Source organism: Lampetra planeri, chromosome 49 (genome assembly GCF_965212315.1).
Source record: "Lampetra planeri chromosome 49, kcLamPlan1.2.h2, whole genome shotgun sequence".
Taxonomy (NCBI): Eukaryota; Metazoa; Chordata; class Hyperoartia; order Petromyzontiformes; family Petromyzontidae; genus Lampetra; species Lampetra planeri.
The window spans coordinates 968,718-986,044 of NC_136155.1; the positions used below are offsets into that span (position 1 = coordinate 968,718).

The window sequence follows — 17,327 nt, forward strand, 5'->3', positions numbered from 1 at the left end:
GGATCGTGACGTCATAGCGCGCATTTTCCCCCAATGCGTCCCGTGACGTCATCCCCCCCTCAGCCTCGCCCCAAACTGGTGAGCGTAGCGAGTGGTGACGATAAATGAGAAGTGAATTGATCACAACCGATGATGCTGCATCTTGATAATTAACATTCCTGCGGAGGGAGCTGGTAGGAACATTGGGTTGCTCGGTCAATGGCCAGGGTCAACGGCGGCGTGGTGTATTCCTCAATTACGCCCGACTGTGAGGACAGGCACAAGCCGGCGTGAGTAGGTTAAACGTTGAGTTGTTTCAGGGCACCACGGGGTGACCAGCCCCTCCCCACCCTCTCCACCCAGCCCCACCCCATTTTTGGATGCACGACGGACGAACACAATAATCCCCTGTGGGCTGGTGGAACCAGGTGGTTCCTACCAGTATCAATCTCCAGTCCCTCCAGAAAAACGCGGAGTTTTTTGGTGATTGTTGCAGGCAAAAATCGTTGATTATGCGGCACGTTTTCTTAAAAAATGCGATGGAATATGCGGGATATTTATGCAATTTTATGCGATTAAATTGCGGGAACTTGCAAAAATTGCGGGAACTTGCAAAAACTGCGGTTTGATGAAAAAGAGAAAAAAAAGTGATTCCCCCAACACCCTATTCACTAGGCTACTACTTTAATGTAAAGAGTCATTTCTTATTACTTCCTATGATAAGCAAGCATACTACATCACAGAAAGTGCTGGGAATATTTAAGTTCTCATCTTGTTTTATTTCAGACCTTAAACAGATGGCTCAACCTTACAAAACATTGAGTCGAACAAGTTCTGTAGCTTTACAAAATGAATATGCTACAACTTCTGTAAAAATGAATAAATAAAATATTAAAAAATAAAATGTATGCTTCCTGTTTTACAGAGGTAGCTATACAAAACAGACATCTTCTGTTAAAATAAGTGTTTTCAGTGCACAGTAACGTAAGCAATACAGTAACAGTACAGTCTTACAGTAATGTAAATTTACATACTACTAACAAAAAAGTGCAATCTTACAACTGTAAAGTTGCATAAACTCCTGAATAAAACTAACTACGTAGCCTCTAACACTGGCCAATCATTCACCATCCTCATCCTCCATCCCCTCTCCCTCAGTGTCCATCTCCTCCCCCTCCACCATCTCCTCCCTCTCAAATGCTCCACTGCGGACTCGTTGGTTATGGTAAAGGAAGACCAAGGCTTTGAGGTTTTGGTTGGTAGTTGATCTTCGGTTAGACAACACTAGTTTGTAGATGCTGTTGCTGCGTTCAGCATCAGCTGAGTTTGAGACAGCATCTTTGTACCGCTTGGCCAAGGAACTCAGCACAGGAAGTCTCTCCTGTAGGCCATCCCAAAACATCCAAATCCACCACGCTGAATGGTGCAGCTCTGAGTGCTGCTGGACCAAGAGTCTTGAAGTAAGAATCAAATTCATCACCCTGCACTTCAGTGAAACCTGGAATGGCCTTGTAGCTTGCTACGGAGTCATCTAGAAATGCAATGTGGCGAGGGTCAAACACCCTAACCTCCTGGAGAAACTCAATGGCCGGCTGCCCATGTGACATGTACTTGGTGAGCTTTTCTTCAGCGTTTTCATATGCCTGACCAACTGTGCAGAGGATCTGTGTCTTTGTGGTGTAAGGTAAGTTAAACCCTTCAAAGTATTCGGCACACGCCTCATACTGCAGCTCTTTGTTGGCAGCAAAGACCACCTGCAGATCCTCCAGATAAGTGAAGATCTTTGTGGTCACAGGACGTCTGCTCTGGAAGATATCGAGAAGACTTAGGAAGCGTTTGCACTTGTCAGCCATGATGTTGATTGGACATTCAGGGACTGAGCTAGGTCTTGGTCTTGAAACATCTCGTGGAATCTCTCCACAGACTGTGGAGCACTTCTGCTACACACCTATAAAAACACAAATAGAAAGAAAGGAATTAGGTCAAACATACAATATGTTCAATGCAATGAATTTTTTTACTTTGATCTTACTAAACTATTCATGTTTGTATGTGCAAAGGGGGTTAACTGATGAAGAAAAGGAAGTGTTAATTGTATTGAGGAATTATGTGAAGGAAGTTTTTACCTCGATTTCCATCTCTATGAACTCCTTGTACAGTCCAAAGTGCTGTGCGTGGTACTGCACTGCAGAGAACCAGGAGTTCCAGCGTGTTGCACAGGGGTTTGGAGGCATGACCGCCTTTTTTCTAGGCAGCTTGTTTGACAAGAAGCAGAGGTATCTTCTCTTGCGTGATCCAGCATTGAAGAACATCTGGGAGAAACTTAGCATGAAGCTGTTCAACTGAACAAAAGGTTTGCGGAAGGCATTGCCAAAGAGATTCATTATGTGTGCCATGCATGTGATGTGTATCGAGTTGGGGAACAACGACTGCAGAGCTGCTGTGAATGCCTTCTTCATGTAGGCTGCATTATCAGTGTCGAACACAATCACATCCTCGTTGTTAATGCTGTATTCTTGAAGGCACCTTACAACAGACATGGATACAGTGGAATGATTGCATTGCTCAAGGAAAACAGTATCTGCAAGGTAGGCCAAGATCCTCCCAGAATGATCCTTCTCAAGTGGTGCAAGGAGGATATTCAGGACACATCTCCCCTCAACATCTGGAGTCTCATCAAATATCACAGCAAGAGGTTTTCTGGCAAGAAGTGTCTTCAGCTCCTCTTTTTCCTTCTCATATACTGCTCCCAAGTACATATCTTGAAGCTGGTGAAACCCTGGAATGGCGCCGCCATTGATGACTTTCTCATTCAGAAATTTCCTCAGTGCAGGGTGGTCAGTCTTAGACAGTGGGATGTTGATGGCAGTGCAGGTGGCAACCCAGGTTTCACAAATCTACAAACAGAAAAATACTTTTGTATCATTGGGCTGTATTACACACACACACACACAAGTCCAGTGTAACCTACAGAAAACTGCTGTATAAAACTGAATCATTTACAGTAAGCCTTTCACAGAACAGTAGTGTTTCTGCAAATAAAACATAATTCTTTCATGCCAAAATCAATCATCTTGAATGGAAAATTACACTACTGTTAAGTCTATCTAACCCTAACGTTAACTTACATCCACACACAACATACTTGGAAATCTCATTCACACACACCTCTCTGTTTCAATTTAACTATCAGCCTTTTCATAATTTTACAAGCTTTAATCTAATAGGCTACTGACCTTGATTCTTTCAGCCCTAGCAACTGTTTTGGAAGTTGACGCCTCGGTGTAGGTGAGCTGCTTCATCTTGGCTGATTCCGCTGCTGCTTTAACCATCCTCGAATGTTTGTCGGTTGCAAAGTGACTGTCCAGCGTCGACTTCCGCCTGTGGTCCAACACGCAGTTGCACGGAGTGCAAAATAATTTGCCCCCACTGTCATGTAACACACTGGGAAACTGCTTTGCGCAGTCTTTTGCGCTTATGTTTGTTGGCAAATGAGAAAGATTTGCGGGCTTCATCATGGTTTCATTGGCATCGCGGGGTTTGCAGCTTTTCAATGATGTCGCGTAATGAGTGACGTCACTTCATAACGTTCCCATGGCAACAGGGGAAATGGCTGCGCTTGTGTGAAGTAAACGCAACATTTTTCAACTTTCTGCTAAGATATGTGACTTTTTGCAACGAAAATGCGGGGATTATGAAATCATGCAAGCCCGCATATTTTGCGCGCGGAAATCTGCAATTTATGCGGCGAAAGTGCGGCGTATTTGAAAAAACGCGCCCCCCGCATAAATATGCGGACTTTGGCTGATTTTGCATGGAATCATGCGATCGCATAATCGCGTTTTTCTGGAGGGACTGAATCTCATTGATATTTCTGTCTTTGAAGAACCATACTATAAACCAACATTCTTCACACATCATTAGACCACACTGAAATGTTCACGCGGGTTTCAACACCTCCGCGACAGACACGCGCTCCGGCGTGATCCCTCTCGGAACTACGCCCTCAATGGTTCAAGTTCATTTATTAGGTGTAGCCCTGTGAGCTATTCGGCTCTTGAATCGGGTGCAACCGCAACAAACAAAAACATGAACAAGAAAACATCTTAAAGTGACTATGCAATGCTGAGATGGACTAAAAGACCGACACATGCATATCCTTGTGTTGACAGTAGTTTTATTTATATATTTACATACATGTCAAATCCCATGACCAAGGACGAGAAGTTTGCTAAGGTTGATTATGGTGTAGTCCGTTCTCTTATCACGTGGTAGTTGCGTTCCTGATGAACACCGGGTTATGGAAAAATCGCATTTTAATAAGAATGTAGGATCAAGCAGTCCGCGATACGACGTGAGATGCATATGCAGGGTAAACAGTTTTATCCCGCTCACATCCATGTTATATAAAAATGTGTTCCCTCATACATTCATCACGTTATATCCAATTCGCGTTATGATAACACGCGGCGCTGTAGGATAACTGATTGTAGTTGATGAAACGGGTGTTATTTCAAACACGCTAGGCATGTTAACTCCAAACGCGGTTTACAAAGCAAACGCAAGGATACTCATTCATCTTGGGATATTCCACGTGGCAATTGAAATCACGTGCATCTGCTTCCAGCCCTGAACTAGCGTTGGAAATTCCATATTCCGATGGTGGTGAATTAATCCATCGGACAATGACCATCAACTTCCCACAAAGCGGTATTCATTTTATGGACCCCAAAGGTGACCGAGTGGCTGAGTCGAGCCCGTAGCAGGATTGGAACTCGTAACTTCCAATTGCGAGTCGCCGATTCTTCTGAGCCGCCTGGCCAGGTGAACTATTATCACGTGGGACTTCACGACAAGATGCTTCCTCTACATTTCTACAGCTGTGAAATCTACATTCTGGATTCTAAATTTAAGCCACTAGATCCTCCAGATTCATTTCAATGTAGATTTCAGTTTCGTATGTTTACATTACTCAATAGATTCCTGATGTAGATTCTATAGTAGCCTTGTTAATGTGGATTGTATAAGAGTTTATTTGCACAATCAAATAATTTCCAGCCATTATCAAGCCACGGACGGAGGAAGGCCTCGCCACACCAGGTTGGGTTACGGGGGTTGTTTTGTTGTCGTTTAGTACCACACTTGATCGTGTGGTCAGTGCAAGTTGGTGAAGCAAGCGGCACGCGGGACCCGTTCTGTGGCCAGGGATGCCAACTCGGCTCATCAGGTTCGTGGTGCAGCGCGCGCTAACCGCTGTGCCACCGCTCCACGCTTATCGTTACGTCCACGTAGATCCACCGCCCAGACCTCTTGCTCGTGAAGCGGGGGTTCAACACCGTCTACGGGGTCGGGGCGGCAGCATTTGCATGGTTGACCCGCTGACACTCCGAGCCTCCGCCCCCCCACCGTAACGCGCCGCTTTCGTTTTCGTGCTCCTCGCCAACACCACAGCCGTCGTCGCGGGGCCACCGGACATCGGCTCGTACCTCCCGCCGGTGTGATGTGGCAGTGGGAACACGTCGGCACGGCAGACGCCGCTATCTCCTTGCGCCAATGGACAATTCGGAGCAGCCCGCAGCAAGAACACCGGTCACCGATCTCAAACAATAGACCACAATTAATGCCACTGCCGGCTGGCGATCATTTGCTGGCAGTGTTTGGAATATTCACGACGCGAATCCCAAAGCCGTGTCCATTTGAGTCTATGGCTCTCGATGCAAGTCTGAGTCTCAATGCAAGTCTGATTCTATATATGCGAGTATAAATCTAAAACCATGGATCACACAGGAACGGCAATGCCCGATGCGATCATTCACCAGTGGACTTTCACCATGAGGCAACTGAAGCCATTCGCTGCCTCACTCGCCAACCTCAACATGAGCATACACACGCCACTGATGGAATCCCTGGCCGCACGTATGGAGAACCCAAAGCAACAATCCCAGTGACCACGCGGACAACGGAGCTTTGAGCCGGCCATGTCCGCGGCACCGCCGGCCGGGTCACTACTCCAGGGCCTCCAGCTGCTCCTGGAGCTTCTGCTTCTCCGCCTGGAGCTCGCGGATCCTCCACGCGTTCCGCTCTACGCGGTCCTCCAGGAACTGGAGCAGCGGCCCACTCACGTAGGCCATCTGGGAGCACAGGTTCCTCGTGAAAACTGCCAACGCGCAACACAGGAGGGGAGGAGAGTGCGGAGGATTGTCGCACGGCAGGACGGCGAGAGACGGTAGCGGCTTCTGGAGACCTTCATCCCCAGCGGTGGATTGACCGTGGCGAGTGATTTGTGGTATTGGCGTGTTTCCTTTGAAAAATGAACAAACCCCAAGTATAACATGAGCTCATGATGGATATATATATTATTTATCTGAGACAGTATCAACACTCTTTCAGAAAGAAGGGTCCCATGTCGGCATGTCACTTCGGATGTGGGAGAAAAATGAAGCGGCGAGAGGAATCTCAAACCCATACTGGAAGGTCCACACAGATGGGTGCACGAACCCGCTTGGTGCACGAACCCGCTTGGTGCACTGCCGCCTGCTGCTGGCTGCCTTACAGTTGGATGGGTTTGGAAGCCCAACTAATCTACATCGAGGTTCAAGTCTATTTTGGAGAATTCAGGAGACCAGGGACATACAAGATCCCACCACGACCCTTTCCTCAACGCGCTGGATCACAGTTGTGTGCCAACCACGCAGCGAAAACTACTTTGAGCAATTGTGGTGCTCAGGCAGCACCACTCGTGCTGCTCTCCGGGACAGTTTTGAGCTCTTGTTGCTTTTCTACACAAATATCACACTATGAGACCTCCTTAACGCCTTTTGGCATCATCTGGTCCAACACCAATGGAGACTAGGCTCTAAGAAAAGCTGTCTCGGGTGTGGACCAATCAACTTCAAGGACAGTGCATATCATTATCACTATCAGAGTTGTTTCTTTTTGTTTGCATTTTGACTGCTTGTGTTGTGGTTATTGCAAACATGATACCTTGTATAAAGGTGTCAGTTTTTGTACCAGTTGAAAGGGTAAAAACCTATTACTATTAAAATATCACACTATTATTACATCTACACTTGTTGGCCCAGAAAAAACCCAGTCTCATGACTTTTTTTTTAAGGAGGGTCCCTGCAAGGTTTTCTCAGCAAAGGATCGCCATGGGTATTTCAATCGAGTGGTGTGTGGTGTAATTTTTTACATTTTGTAATTCTGAATCGCGACGCAGGTACACAATAGCCAACTACTCTTACGAAAGATGCCCCTGTGATTTGGGGCAGTGCGTTAGTCCGCTTACCTGTCCCGTTGTGTATCTTAGTGATGGGGTCCAGGCTGGTTAAACTGAAAACACAAACAGAATCAGTCTGAGAGCGGAAACGTCAGGTCTACCGTCACTGCCATTTACAACTGGCACAAAAGTATATGCTAATACACCGTAAGGATTATGTAACAAATGAGACGAAATGAGACGCTGTCTTTCCGACAGCTCTGTTCTTCACCCGAGGACGGCTGCTTGTGTTGTGGCCGAAACGTCGTGAGAATTTTATTATGTTTTTTATTATTTTATCATTTCCCTTCTACGTGACTTTACCGAAAGATCCAAAAATATGAATCCCTGCAGTCACGAAAGCTTTAAATCGAAATTTAAATGAGACGAAATCAACTAGGCAGAACGACAGCGGCAAACAACATGGTCAGCAGATACAAGAATAGACGCAAGACGACAGTTGGGTGAGGGGAGGTGATGTGGCCCAGCGGCAGGGTGCTTGCCGCTCGTTGCAAAAGTTTACGGTTTGGACCGAGCGGCCGCCCTGGTTATTACTGCGGCTGTGTGAACCGTAAGCTACGCGTCGTCCGATTCACGTTGCACGTTAGAGATCCAGCGACGTCAGTCGTAAGGGTAGGCCATTGGGTGCCGGCATCACGGTCCACATTTGGCAAATTCGAAAATTACCCGCAAATTGATACATTGGGATGAGTCGCAGCGCCTATCGACCCCCTATGGACAGGCTACAGGGCTTGAGCAATTGTTCGCAGTGCCAGTTCTGGCTGCCTGCCCACCTGTGTGCAGTTTCCCGCGACCCCGTTACAAATCGTGCAGGTACAATTGCCGAGATGCAATTCGCACGTTTGACGCTCCACAATAAATACAACAGGTCGCGTGAGATTACAAGCGGGTAATGGATCCCCGGCCCTTCTTGCCGTGCGCCACGGCCCCCGTCGCGATCTGCGAGTACGTATGTTGAACTCCCTTTCGCGCCATAAGCGCTCACGTACTTGAGAACCCTCCGGTACGCGTCCTGCTCCTCCTCGCACAGGCTCTTGGGCAGCTCAACGATGGACTCCAGGCACATCTGGCTGATGGTCGGGCACGGCACCACATGCACCGGGATCTCGACTCGCGATATCCTGCAGCACGCACAGAGACAACGTTTGGTGAGTTGTGAGTGTGATGGTGTGGTGAGCGTGTCTGGTGAGGGTGTCTGGTGAGTTGTGAGTGTGATGGCGTGGTGAGCGTGTCTGGTGAGTTGTGAGTGTGATGGCGTGGTGAGCGTGTCTGGTGAGGCTCGGGAGGCAGTGGTGTGAAGTGGGGAAGTGAGGGGCACTCACTCCTCTTCCCCGGGCACCTTCATGGACTGGAAGCAGGTGAGCAGCACGCGGCCAGTCTGTGGGGGATGGCAGGCACCGGCCATTAGGGGAACACAAAGTGACCCACACAGTGACAACACACAGTGACACACACAGTGACTCACACAGTGACTCACACAGTGACACACACAGCGTGACACACAGCGTGACTCACACAGTGACACACAGTGACACACAGTGACCCACACAGTGACAACACACAGTGACACACACAGTGACTCACACAGTGACACACACAGCGTGACACACAGCGTGACTCGACACACAGTGACACACAGTGACACACAGAGTGACCCACAGCGACTCACACAGTGACCCACAGTGACCCACACAGTAACCCACACCCCAAAAACCATCACACAGACCTACACACCGACCTACACCCCAACCAATAACTCACACAGCAACCAACACAATAAAACCACACCCCAGCCCACACACTGGCCAACACACAACAAACAGCAGCTGTCAATAAAAATTATTCATTTTTACTCGTGCCTGCTGGAGCCCAATTCTCTCTGTTTCAAGGCTCTGAACGACAATAACATCTGCAGGACCCATAACGTAGCCACAGCTACAATCAAATTACAGTACTCAGCTGGGATAAGAGAGCAATCATCGCCCCCTACCGCAGAAACTTGGCAGGATCCTCCTGAACAAGTCATGAGGTTCGGCAAGGCGTAATCATAAAATAAACAGCATCCTTTAGTAAGTTGTTTGAACAATATCTGCAGAGCCATAATGGAATGCTCGCGGATCACTGGTGGCCCCTGATGTGCAGCCCCCATCAATAAACAAATGGTTGTTGCTGTCAAACCTCCAATGGTTTCAAATGTGTGGCGGCCCTCACACTGGCGATGGCATATCGGGGGAAAGTGGCTCCGCTCTGAAAATGAAGAACGCTGCGTTAAGAGGGACAGCGTTAGAGGGAGCCCGCAGGGCAGCACTGTGGCCCCTCACCTTGGTGTTCTTGTCGTCGGAGAAGCAGGCGAAAATGAGTCCCACGAAGCAATCGTCCATCATCTGGTACATGGCCTGCGTGCCCACGTCTGACACACGCCAACAACTTTCACGCTCGCCATAACGCATCCACCACCGTGCACCCCAAACAACCAATCTTCTTCTACTGGTTCCTTGGCCTGTTGGGCCATGACAGACTCCTTCACCGATATCTCCTTGCAGTGGTTCATCTCCACTTCTACTCTGTCCGTCGCTGCGTCGTTCAACTGCTACGGCGTTCCATCCCGCCCGGTGTTTGATGTTTGACGTCCGGCCATGTCCTGGGTTTCCTCTCTCCCAAGCTCCTTCTCCCGGTCCCTCAGTCGCCATTCACCCCGGCCACATGTCCAAAATACTGCAGGATCCTGAACTAGACCTAAATAAGTAGCCCTGATTCTTTGCTTCATCTATCCAGGACATCCTTGTTTAAGTGCTGCTCATTATAATAAAGTTTAAGAATTCAACGAAAGGCTTTAATTTCGAAGGCAGTGATTCTCCTTTCTTCTTCATTTGCTAAAGAGCCCAAAACATATACAATAGCAACAATAATTAGAAGACGCACAGGTAGGCTGGCTGGCATGAGTTTGATGCCTTGATAGAGGTGACTGGGTAGCTCAGGGAGTTAATTTCTGTGTCTTGAACACAACCGACACTGCTGAGATCCTGGGACCCGCACTGGCTGCCACAGTGGTGCGATGGCACCGCAGATTTGCAATCCAGGTCGCCGGTTCGATCCAATCTCCCGGCGCGGCTGTTGAAACGATGCTGCAAGTTTCTTAAACCCTCCCACCCCCCCACCGTCTAGCTACCCCCAGCAGCATAAATGCATTCACCAGTTGATTGCGGTGAACGTTCTTACCTGCCCCAAGTGGACATCTGTGAAAAAGAGCTTTATAGCTCATCCGATTCCTCCAGTGTAAATAAACATTCTGATTCTGACTGATGATTGGCCGGTCACATGTGGTGGAGTAAAACGTGGGTACTCCCACCTCTTCGAAGACATCTGGTCAGCATGGAGGCCCTTCTGCCAGCAGTTGAGCCAACAAGCAAATTACAAGGCTGGATCTTCAATCTGGACACTGTCAGAGCGCTACGGCGCGGTTCCTGCTTGCTGTGCACACTCACCGACATGCGAGGGCCACACCGTGATGTGTGGGTGGGAGTGGTACCACCCCACCACGCGCATCGGCTTCCCACTCTGCACCGCCAGTCTGTGGAAACGAGTCAAGGACCAGCAGAGACGTTGCGGAGACGACGACTGGAACTGGGAACCCATCAGGTGGGCCGGCGGCAGGGCGAACGGCTCCCAATCGTGAGGTTGGGAGTTCAAATCCTGGTTGGGGGGTGATTCAGCCCATCGTCCCTCTAGTAATGAGTATCAACAAAACGAGTAGTACCACTTTGTGGCGAAGTTGACAGCGGTTGTCCTATTGGAATTTCCACCCCCAGCTCATCTCTGTAAACAGAACAAGAGCACCGTCTCAATGCTCACTTCAGCAAGAAATCACCTGCATTAGTATATTATATTTACACTTCAATGACACAAAGGTTTTAGAGTAAAAGCATTGTAAGATTATAATAATACGTAATTCAGACTAATAATCTTTATCCGAAAGAAATCCGAGGAGCTAAGAAGCTCTTTTTTAATAGATGTTCAGTCGGGGCAGGTCAGAAAGTTACAACGGCAAATGTATACAGGAAAGACCCAAGGAGTCTCAAGAGTAATTTCCAGGTGGGTCCTGCATTGCAATATTTTGCCAATTCCTTTTCAAAAGTCAAAGTGATTTCTCGCCCAAAATGAGCATTGAGGCTAGCGCTCATCCTCTGTACACAGCTGGCTTGGGCCCAAGCAGTAGCGAGGGAGCAGGGATAATGACATGCACAAGACCTATTTGCTGTGTGACGTCACAGCAAGCACGGCTCGGCTCGGCTTCTACGGTGGGGGGGGGGGGGGGGAACACCTGGGCACGGCCCCAGCACGGCACGGTTGTGCCAGTGGAAAAAGATGCAGAGGTGCAAGCGGCCGCGGGGGGGGGGAGGATATCTCGGCCTCGGTGGAGGCGGCCGACAGCTGCTCCGGGGAGATCTCCACGCGGTCTTTGCGCTTGTCCGAGCGCCGGAGGATGATCACCGAGTAGATGTGAACCACCTCGCTTGTGTCCACCTGCAAGAGGGCGACCCAGAGCAGTGGGAGGCTCGGCTGGCGGTACGGCGATCAGTCAGGTCTGGGTGGGATGGGGCCTGTGTCGATGGGGGTCTGTAGGGGCTGAGAGGATGCAGTCTGGCGGTAATGGGGGTAATGGGGGTGGGTCGGGTCTAGGTGAACTGGGTCTCTAAGACCTGGGTAGATGGAGACTGGGGTGAGTTGGGTCTGTAGTACTTGGGTGGATAGGGTGAATTGGGTCTGTGGGATTTGGGTGAATAGGGTGAATTGGGTCTGTAATACTTGGGTGAATAGGGTGAATTGGGTGTGTGGGATTAGGGTGAATAGGGTGAATTGGGTCTGTGGGATTTGGGTGGATAGGGTGAATTGGGTCTGTGGGATTTGGGTGAATAGGGTGAATTGGGTCTGTAGTACTTGGGTGGATAGGGTGAATTGGGTCTGTGGGACTTGGGTGGATAGGGTGAATTGGGTCTGTGGGACTTGGGTGGATAGAGTGAATTGGGTCTGTCGTACTTGGGTGAATAGGGTGAATTGGGTCTGTGGGATTTGGGTGAATAGGGTGCATTGGGTCTGTCGTACTTGGGTGAATAGGGTGAATTGGGTCTGTGGGATTTGGGTGAATAGGGTGCATTGGGTCTGTAGTACTTGGGTGGATAGGGTGAATTGGGTCTGTGGGATTTGGGTGAATAGGGTGCATTGGGTCTGTAGTACTTGGGTGGATAGGGTGAATTGGGTCTGTCGTACTTGGGTGGATAGGGTGCATTGGGTCTGTGGGACTTGGCAGAATGGGGTCTGGGGGTGTATGGGGTTAGTAAGGCCTGGATCAGGGGTCTGTAACCTGCGGCTTTCCAAGGCCGCATGCGGCTCTTTAAGGACTGCTGCCTTCGTAACGTTATTTTACGAGGACCACAGTCTCGTATTCATCACGTGCATTGCGGCTCTTGAAAATATTAGTGGTGAGGGTGGTGGTGGTGAGGGTGGTGGTGAGGGTGGCGGTGAGGGTGGCGGTGAGGGTGGCGGTGAGGGTGGCGGTGAGGGTGGTGAGGGTGGCGGTGGTGGTGAGGATGGTGGTGAGGGTGGTGAGGATGGTGGTGAGGGTGGTGGTGAGGGTGGTGGTGAGGGTGGTGGTGAGGGTGGTGGTGGTGAGGGTGGTGGTGGTGAGGGTGGTGGTGAGGGTGGTGGTGAGGGTGGCGGTGAGGGTGGTGAGGGTGGCGGTGGTGGTGGTGAGGGTGGTGGTGGTGAGGGTGGTGGTGAGGGTGGTGGTGAGGGTGGTGGTGAGGGTGGTGGTGAGGGTGGTGGTGAGGGTGGTGGTGGTGAGGGTGGTGGTGAGGGTGGTGGTGAGGGTGGCGGTGAGGATGGTGGTGAGGGTGGTGGTGGTGGTGAGGGTGGTGAGGATGGTGGTGAGGGTGGTGGTGGTGAGGGTGGTGAGGGTGGTGGTGGTGAGGGTGACGGTGAGGGTGGCGGTGAGGGTGGCGGTGAGGGTGGCGAGTCGCCGCTCACCTCCCCGATGCACAGCCCCATGACCTCCTCGCGCTCCGTGGAGAGCGCGTGCGTGAGGCACACGTGGAGCGCGTCCGCCCGCACGCGCGCCGCCTGCACCACCATGACGAGGACGACTTTGACGAGGACGACTTTGACGAGGACGACTTTGACGAGGACGACTTTGACGAGGACGACTTTGACGAGGACGACTTTGACGAGGACGACTTTGACGAGGACGACTTTGACGAGGACGACTTTGACGAGGCCACCAGTGTCGGATTATCCTAGCGGCACAAGTAGCTACATATGTAGTAGTAGTAGCTATTGGCCCCGCAGTTCCAAGGGCCCCGCGCTAAATGATTTCGCGCTATCAATTCCGGTTCAGTGATTCTGCACTTGCTCTATTACTATAGTACTATACCGCCTTCGACTTTTATAAACTACTGGGTATTTAAGGTTAGCGATTTTTTTTCGTATTATCCGGCTGTATAGCAAATGAAAACAATCGATTTACTTTACTCTGCAAGTAAAAAAACGTGTTTTTCTTATGAACGTCCACTTTATAACAAATGTTACAGGCCCCTGCACGAGCTTAATGCGGCACTGGCTGAGGTGATGGTCTCGAGATCTCGAGGCGGTCTTCTTCTTGTTGCTGTTGTTGTCACTGCGTGGGAGGCGGTGACCGAGTGATGAGGAACGAGGAGTTGTGAGCAGGTTGCAGGGATGGATGGAGCGACGACAAGGGGAGGAAACGACCAGGAGCTGCTGATGATGTTGTTGTTGATCCTGAAGTCAACTTCCAAACCGGAAATGCGCGAACCCTCGTCGCGTTGTCAGATTGGAGGATTTTCCCCTCGGACCGGCGATGAAGTGCTGTGGGCATACCGCCCTCTAGTGGACACCTCGTGGTGTAGCCCGCATGGCCACCCCCCCGTGCCCGGCCACCCACCCCCCCACGTGCCCGGGGAGGGGCTGCTCACCCCGTGGTGCCCTGATAAAACTCAACGTTTAACCTACTCACGCCGGCTTGTGCCCGCCCTCAGTCGGGCATATTTGCGGAATACACCACGCCGCCGTTGACCCTGCAGGCCATTGACCGAGCAACCCAACGTTGCTACCAGCAGCTTCCTCCGCAGCAGGACAATGTGTTTAAATATCCGCGAGGGATTGCCATGATGCACCGCGCTGGGTCGCTGTGCAGTTCGTGTTGTGGGACAGCAGAGAGGACAGGGCGATGCGATTCACTGTCGCACTGCAGTGCTCTGCTCCAGGATTCTGTGCTCCCTCCCCGCCCCTCAACAACCAGCATTGGCCAGGGTGGTGAAGTATGGTCAAACAATGGCCTGCGGTGCGGCGAGGCCCTCATCCAGCAGTGGATTGACACAGGGGTTGTGTTTGTGATCTAGTTTGTTGGTTGGTACCACCTCTAACTGGAGACTATTGTAGCGCAATAGATTAAAAACATTCGAGATTTTTAAAAATATAAATCACACTCAATATTTTTTACGTGTAGCGTCTACATCGTTTTGTAATAATAATGACAATGTTTAAAGCGCAGTGACATGATAGGCCATTTCAATGGCGTTTATTTTGAGCGTTGCAAATCCACAAACATAACCAAACTAGACTGTCATTGTAGCGTGCATGAATGTATGTTTGTCAAAATATGAATGTATTATGTAGGGTGTGTATGAGTGTATCATTTCCTATGTGGACTGAATTTGTATCTGTATAGAAATCAAGTATTCTGGAAATGTTCATTCTTGCTTGGTAAAGGGATGTAAAATTAACGCCTTCCCCAAAAAGTCGGTTTGCACAATGAAATAATGTTTATTCCCCAAACCAGTTCATTCTGCTTGCAGGTTTGGAAAATAAAGATATAATTCCGTGAGAAAAAAAATCACTTGAGGTGCTGTGCACTGATTGTTATCTCCAGAAACATGACCCGCCTGCTTTAAAATTTTAATAAATATTCGCTAAGTATAGATCTTTTATATAGTGCCATTCAAGCATTTCATAACGCGGTAGAATGTTTTAAATGCAGTTTTCACACAAAGGCGTGGGAAGCCGGACAAGGCAGACAGAACTGGCGCAACAATTGCCAAATCTCTGGTTTTATATTTGTACGTTTGGCAAGCTCCACTGATGAGTGTTTATACATCTGCGAGGAGGGTAACAATCCCGTACAGATAAAATGCACTTGTATGTATAACTTCTTTCGCACCACCGTAGGTATCCAACCGTGCACATCGGAGGTGCGGGGGGAGGACAACTGCACACAAAAAGCAGTTCTAAAGAAATCAGTTTTGAATCTAGATTTTAAAGTGCATAGCTTCAGCGCCCAAGAGTGTTCCAGAAGATTGCAGACGCGCATCTGAAAGCGCGCGATGCGGTCACAGTCTTCGTTCGATGGCGTAGCCAAAGCCGCTGTGAGGATGACCGGAGTTCGCGTGATGGTGGTTTATACTCCTTGGCGAGATCAGCAAGGTATTGTGGTTCATTTGCAGTAAGCACTGTGTGTAATGAGTGCGACTGGACAATGTGTTTGTTCGGCAACCGGAATTGCCAAACACTGGAAATCCAGGAAGCGGACCTCAACCGATCCGCCAACCCTTGCCTCCAATGTGCTGGATTTGGGGTGGACACCGTCAGTGCTAGGGCTGATGCCATTTACTTAACCAAGTCTCATTCCTCGTTTTATGGAGGGTCCTGGAATTGTGATATTTGGCAAATTCCGTGAACGCGTGCTTGGTAGCACAGACGGGAAGACATTCAGACGTGAGGTGGTAGCACTGAACACTGCCGAGGCGTTTGCCACGTCACAGCTCCAACACATCACTGCTTGTACCCCCATTCATGGACGACATAAATGTACGCGAGTAAAACGTCTTGAAGACATTTTATTTGATAAATTCAGCAATATTATCAAATTACACAAAAGTCACTATTCAGGCCTACACTCTAAAATGAAAAAATCATGTCAGGTGATAAAAAAAGAAACAATTTATATTAATTTACAATTAATCCGGCCAAATGCCTCGCCGGTATAGTGACTCGTAGTCGGAAGGACGTGTGTTGAAATCCTGGTAGGAGGGGGGGGGGTGACTCAGCCCATCATCCGTCCGGAGTAGTTTATACTTGCCCCCGCCATAATAATGTGGAATTTCCACCACCGTCTCAGGGATGTAAACGGAAAATCACTTTCGAAATTAATAGGCTCAATTTTTAACTTGAACCTAAGTGTGTGTTTTCTTTTCCGGGCCACCCCTCCTCCGCTATTTCACCGGATAATTATCCAGTGGCCCGCAAAAAAAAACACAAACACACTGAAAATATAAAGTATACCGAACTTAGGGTAAAACAAATAGCTATTTGTTCATTTGCATTTTGGGTAGGGCCTCACTCTTCTTCTCCCACGCGTTCGTCCCACTCATCGTGAGGTGTTCCGCTGTCCTTGGCAACCATCTCCACGCTGCCCTGTGTCCTGCGCCAGCTCTCTGTCCGCTCTCCGCGCCAGCGTGTCCGATCGCACCACATCACCCCCCCCACCCCCCCACCTCTTCTTCTGCCTTCTTCATCTTTCCTTCCACTTGCATCACATTTGGCCAGATTAGTATGCACCCCCTTAGGGTCAGAAGGTGCATACTGATCTGGCCAAATTGCAGTCGCAAGACCCTCCCCACCGCCCGACATCTCCACATTCATTAAACTTGACTTGAAGCTTTCGTGACTGGCAGGAATTCATATTCTATGGATCTTTCGGTAAAGTCACAGAGATAGGTTCAAATAAAATAACAAAAAAATAACAATCTTTGAACCTATCTACGTTACTTTCCCGAAAGACCCAAAGAATATTAATTAAACTGTCATGCGTATAAGTGTGAACGCGGCTATTGGCAACTTGAATAATATTAAGGACAAGATGCAGAAAGTCTGAATAAAAAACATTTGCCAAATCATATTGACTGAAAAAACCCTACTGCCCTAAGTTCACCTTTTTCTTATTTACTTAACGTAGAATGAGGGTAACAAGGTGCAGTCTCTTTGTTTATTAGAGTAATTG

General features: G+C 49.1%; 1 protein-coding gene and 1 long non-coding RNA gene across 2 annotated transcripts; both read right to left on the bottom strand.

The window, feature by feature from the left end:
- Nucleotides 1-737: 737 nt before the first annotated feature.
- On the bottom strand, nucleotides 738-2,504 carry LOC144734020 (uncharacterized). Its single transcript, XR_013588468.1, has 2 exons — nucleotides 2,106-2,504; nucleotides 738-1,927 (listed from the first exon to the last, which is right to left on the bottom strand). It is a non-coding gene; the product is annotated as an uncharacterized LOC144734020 (long non-coding RNA).
- Nucleotides 2,505-4,139: 1,635 nt separating this feature from the next.
- BRCC3 (BRCA1/BRCA2-containing complex subunit 3) lies at nucleotides 4,140-14,104 on the bottom strand. Its single transcript, XM_078616057.1, has 8 exons — nucleotides 13,283-14,104; nucleotides 11,662-11,782; nucleotides 10,744-10,830; nucleotides 9,580-9,668; nucleotides 8,581-8,636; nucleotides 8,248-8,379; nucleotides 7,268-7,311; nucleotides 4,140-6,136 (listed from the first exon to the last, which is right to left on the bottom strand). Exons 1-8 carry the CDS (start codon nucleotides 13,385-13,387, stop codon nucleotides 5,985-5,987), a joined length of 786 nt encoding a protein of 261 aa, XP_078472183.1. The 5' UTR covers nucleotides 13,388-14,104; the 3' UTR covers nucleotides 4,140-5,984.
- Between the last annotated feature and the right edge of the window lie 3,223 nt (nucleotides 14,105-17,327).

Excerpts from the sequence above, each read along its gene's own strand:
- BRCC3 (XM_078616057.1), bottom strand. The coding sequence starts at position 13,387 with ATGGTGGTGCAGGCGGCGCGCGTGCGGGCGGACGCGCTCCACGTGTGC. Across the intron at positions 11,783-13,282 it reads TGGGGCTGTGCATCGGGGAG|GTGGACACAAGCGAGGTGGT; the intron begins GTGAGCGGCGAC and ends GCCCTCTTGCAG. Across the intron at positions 8,637-9,579 it reads CCGACGACAAGAACACCAAG|ACTGGCCGCGTGCTGCTCAC; the intron begins GTGAGGGGCCAC and ends CATCCCCCACAG.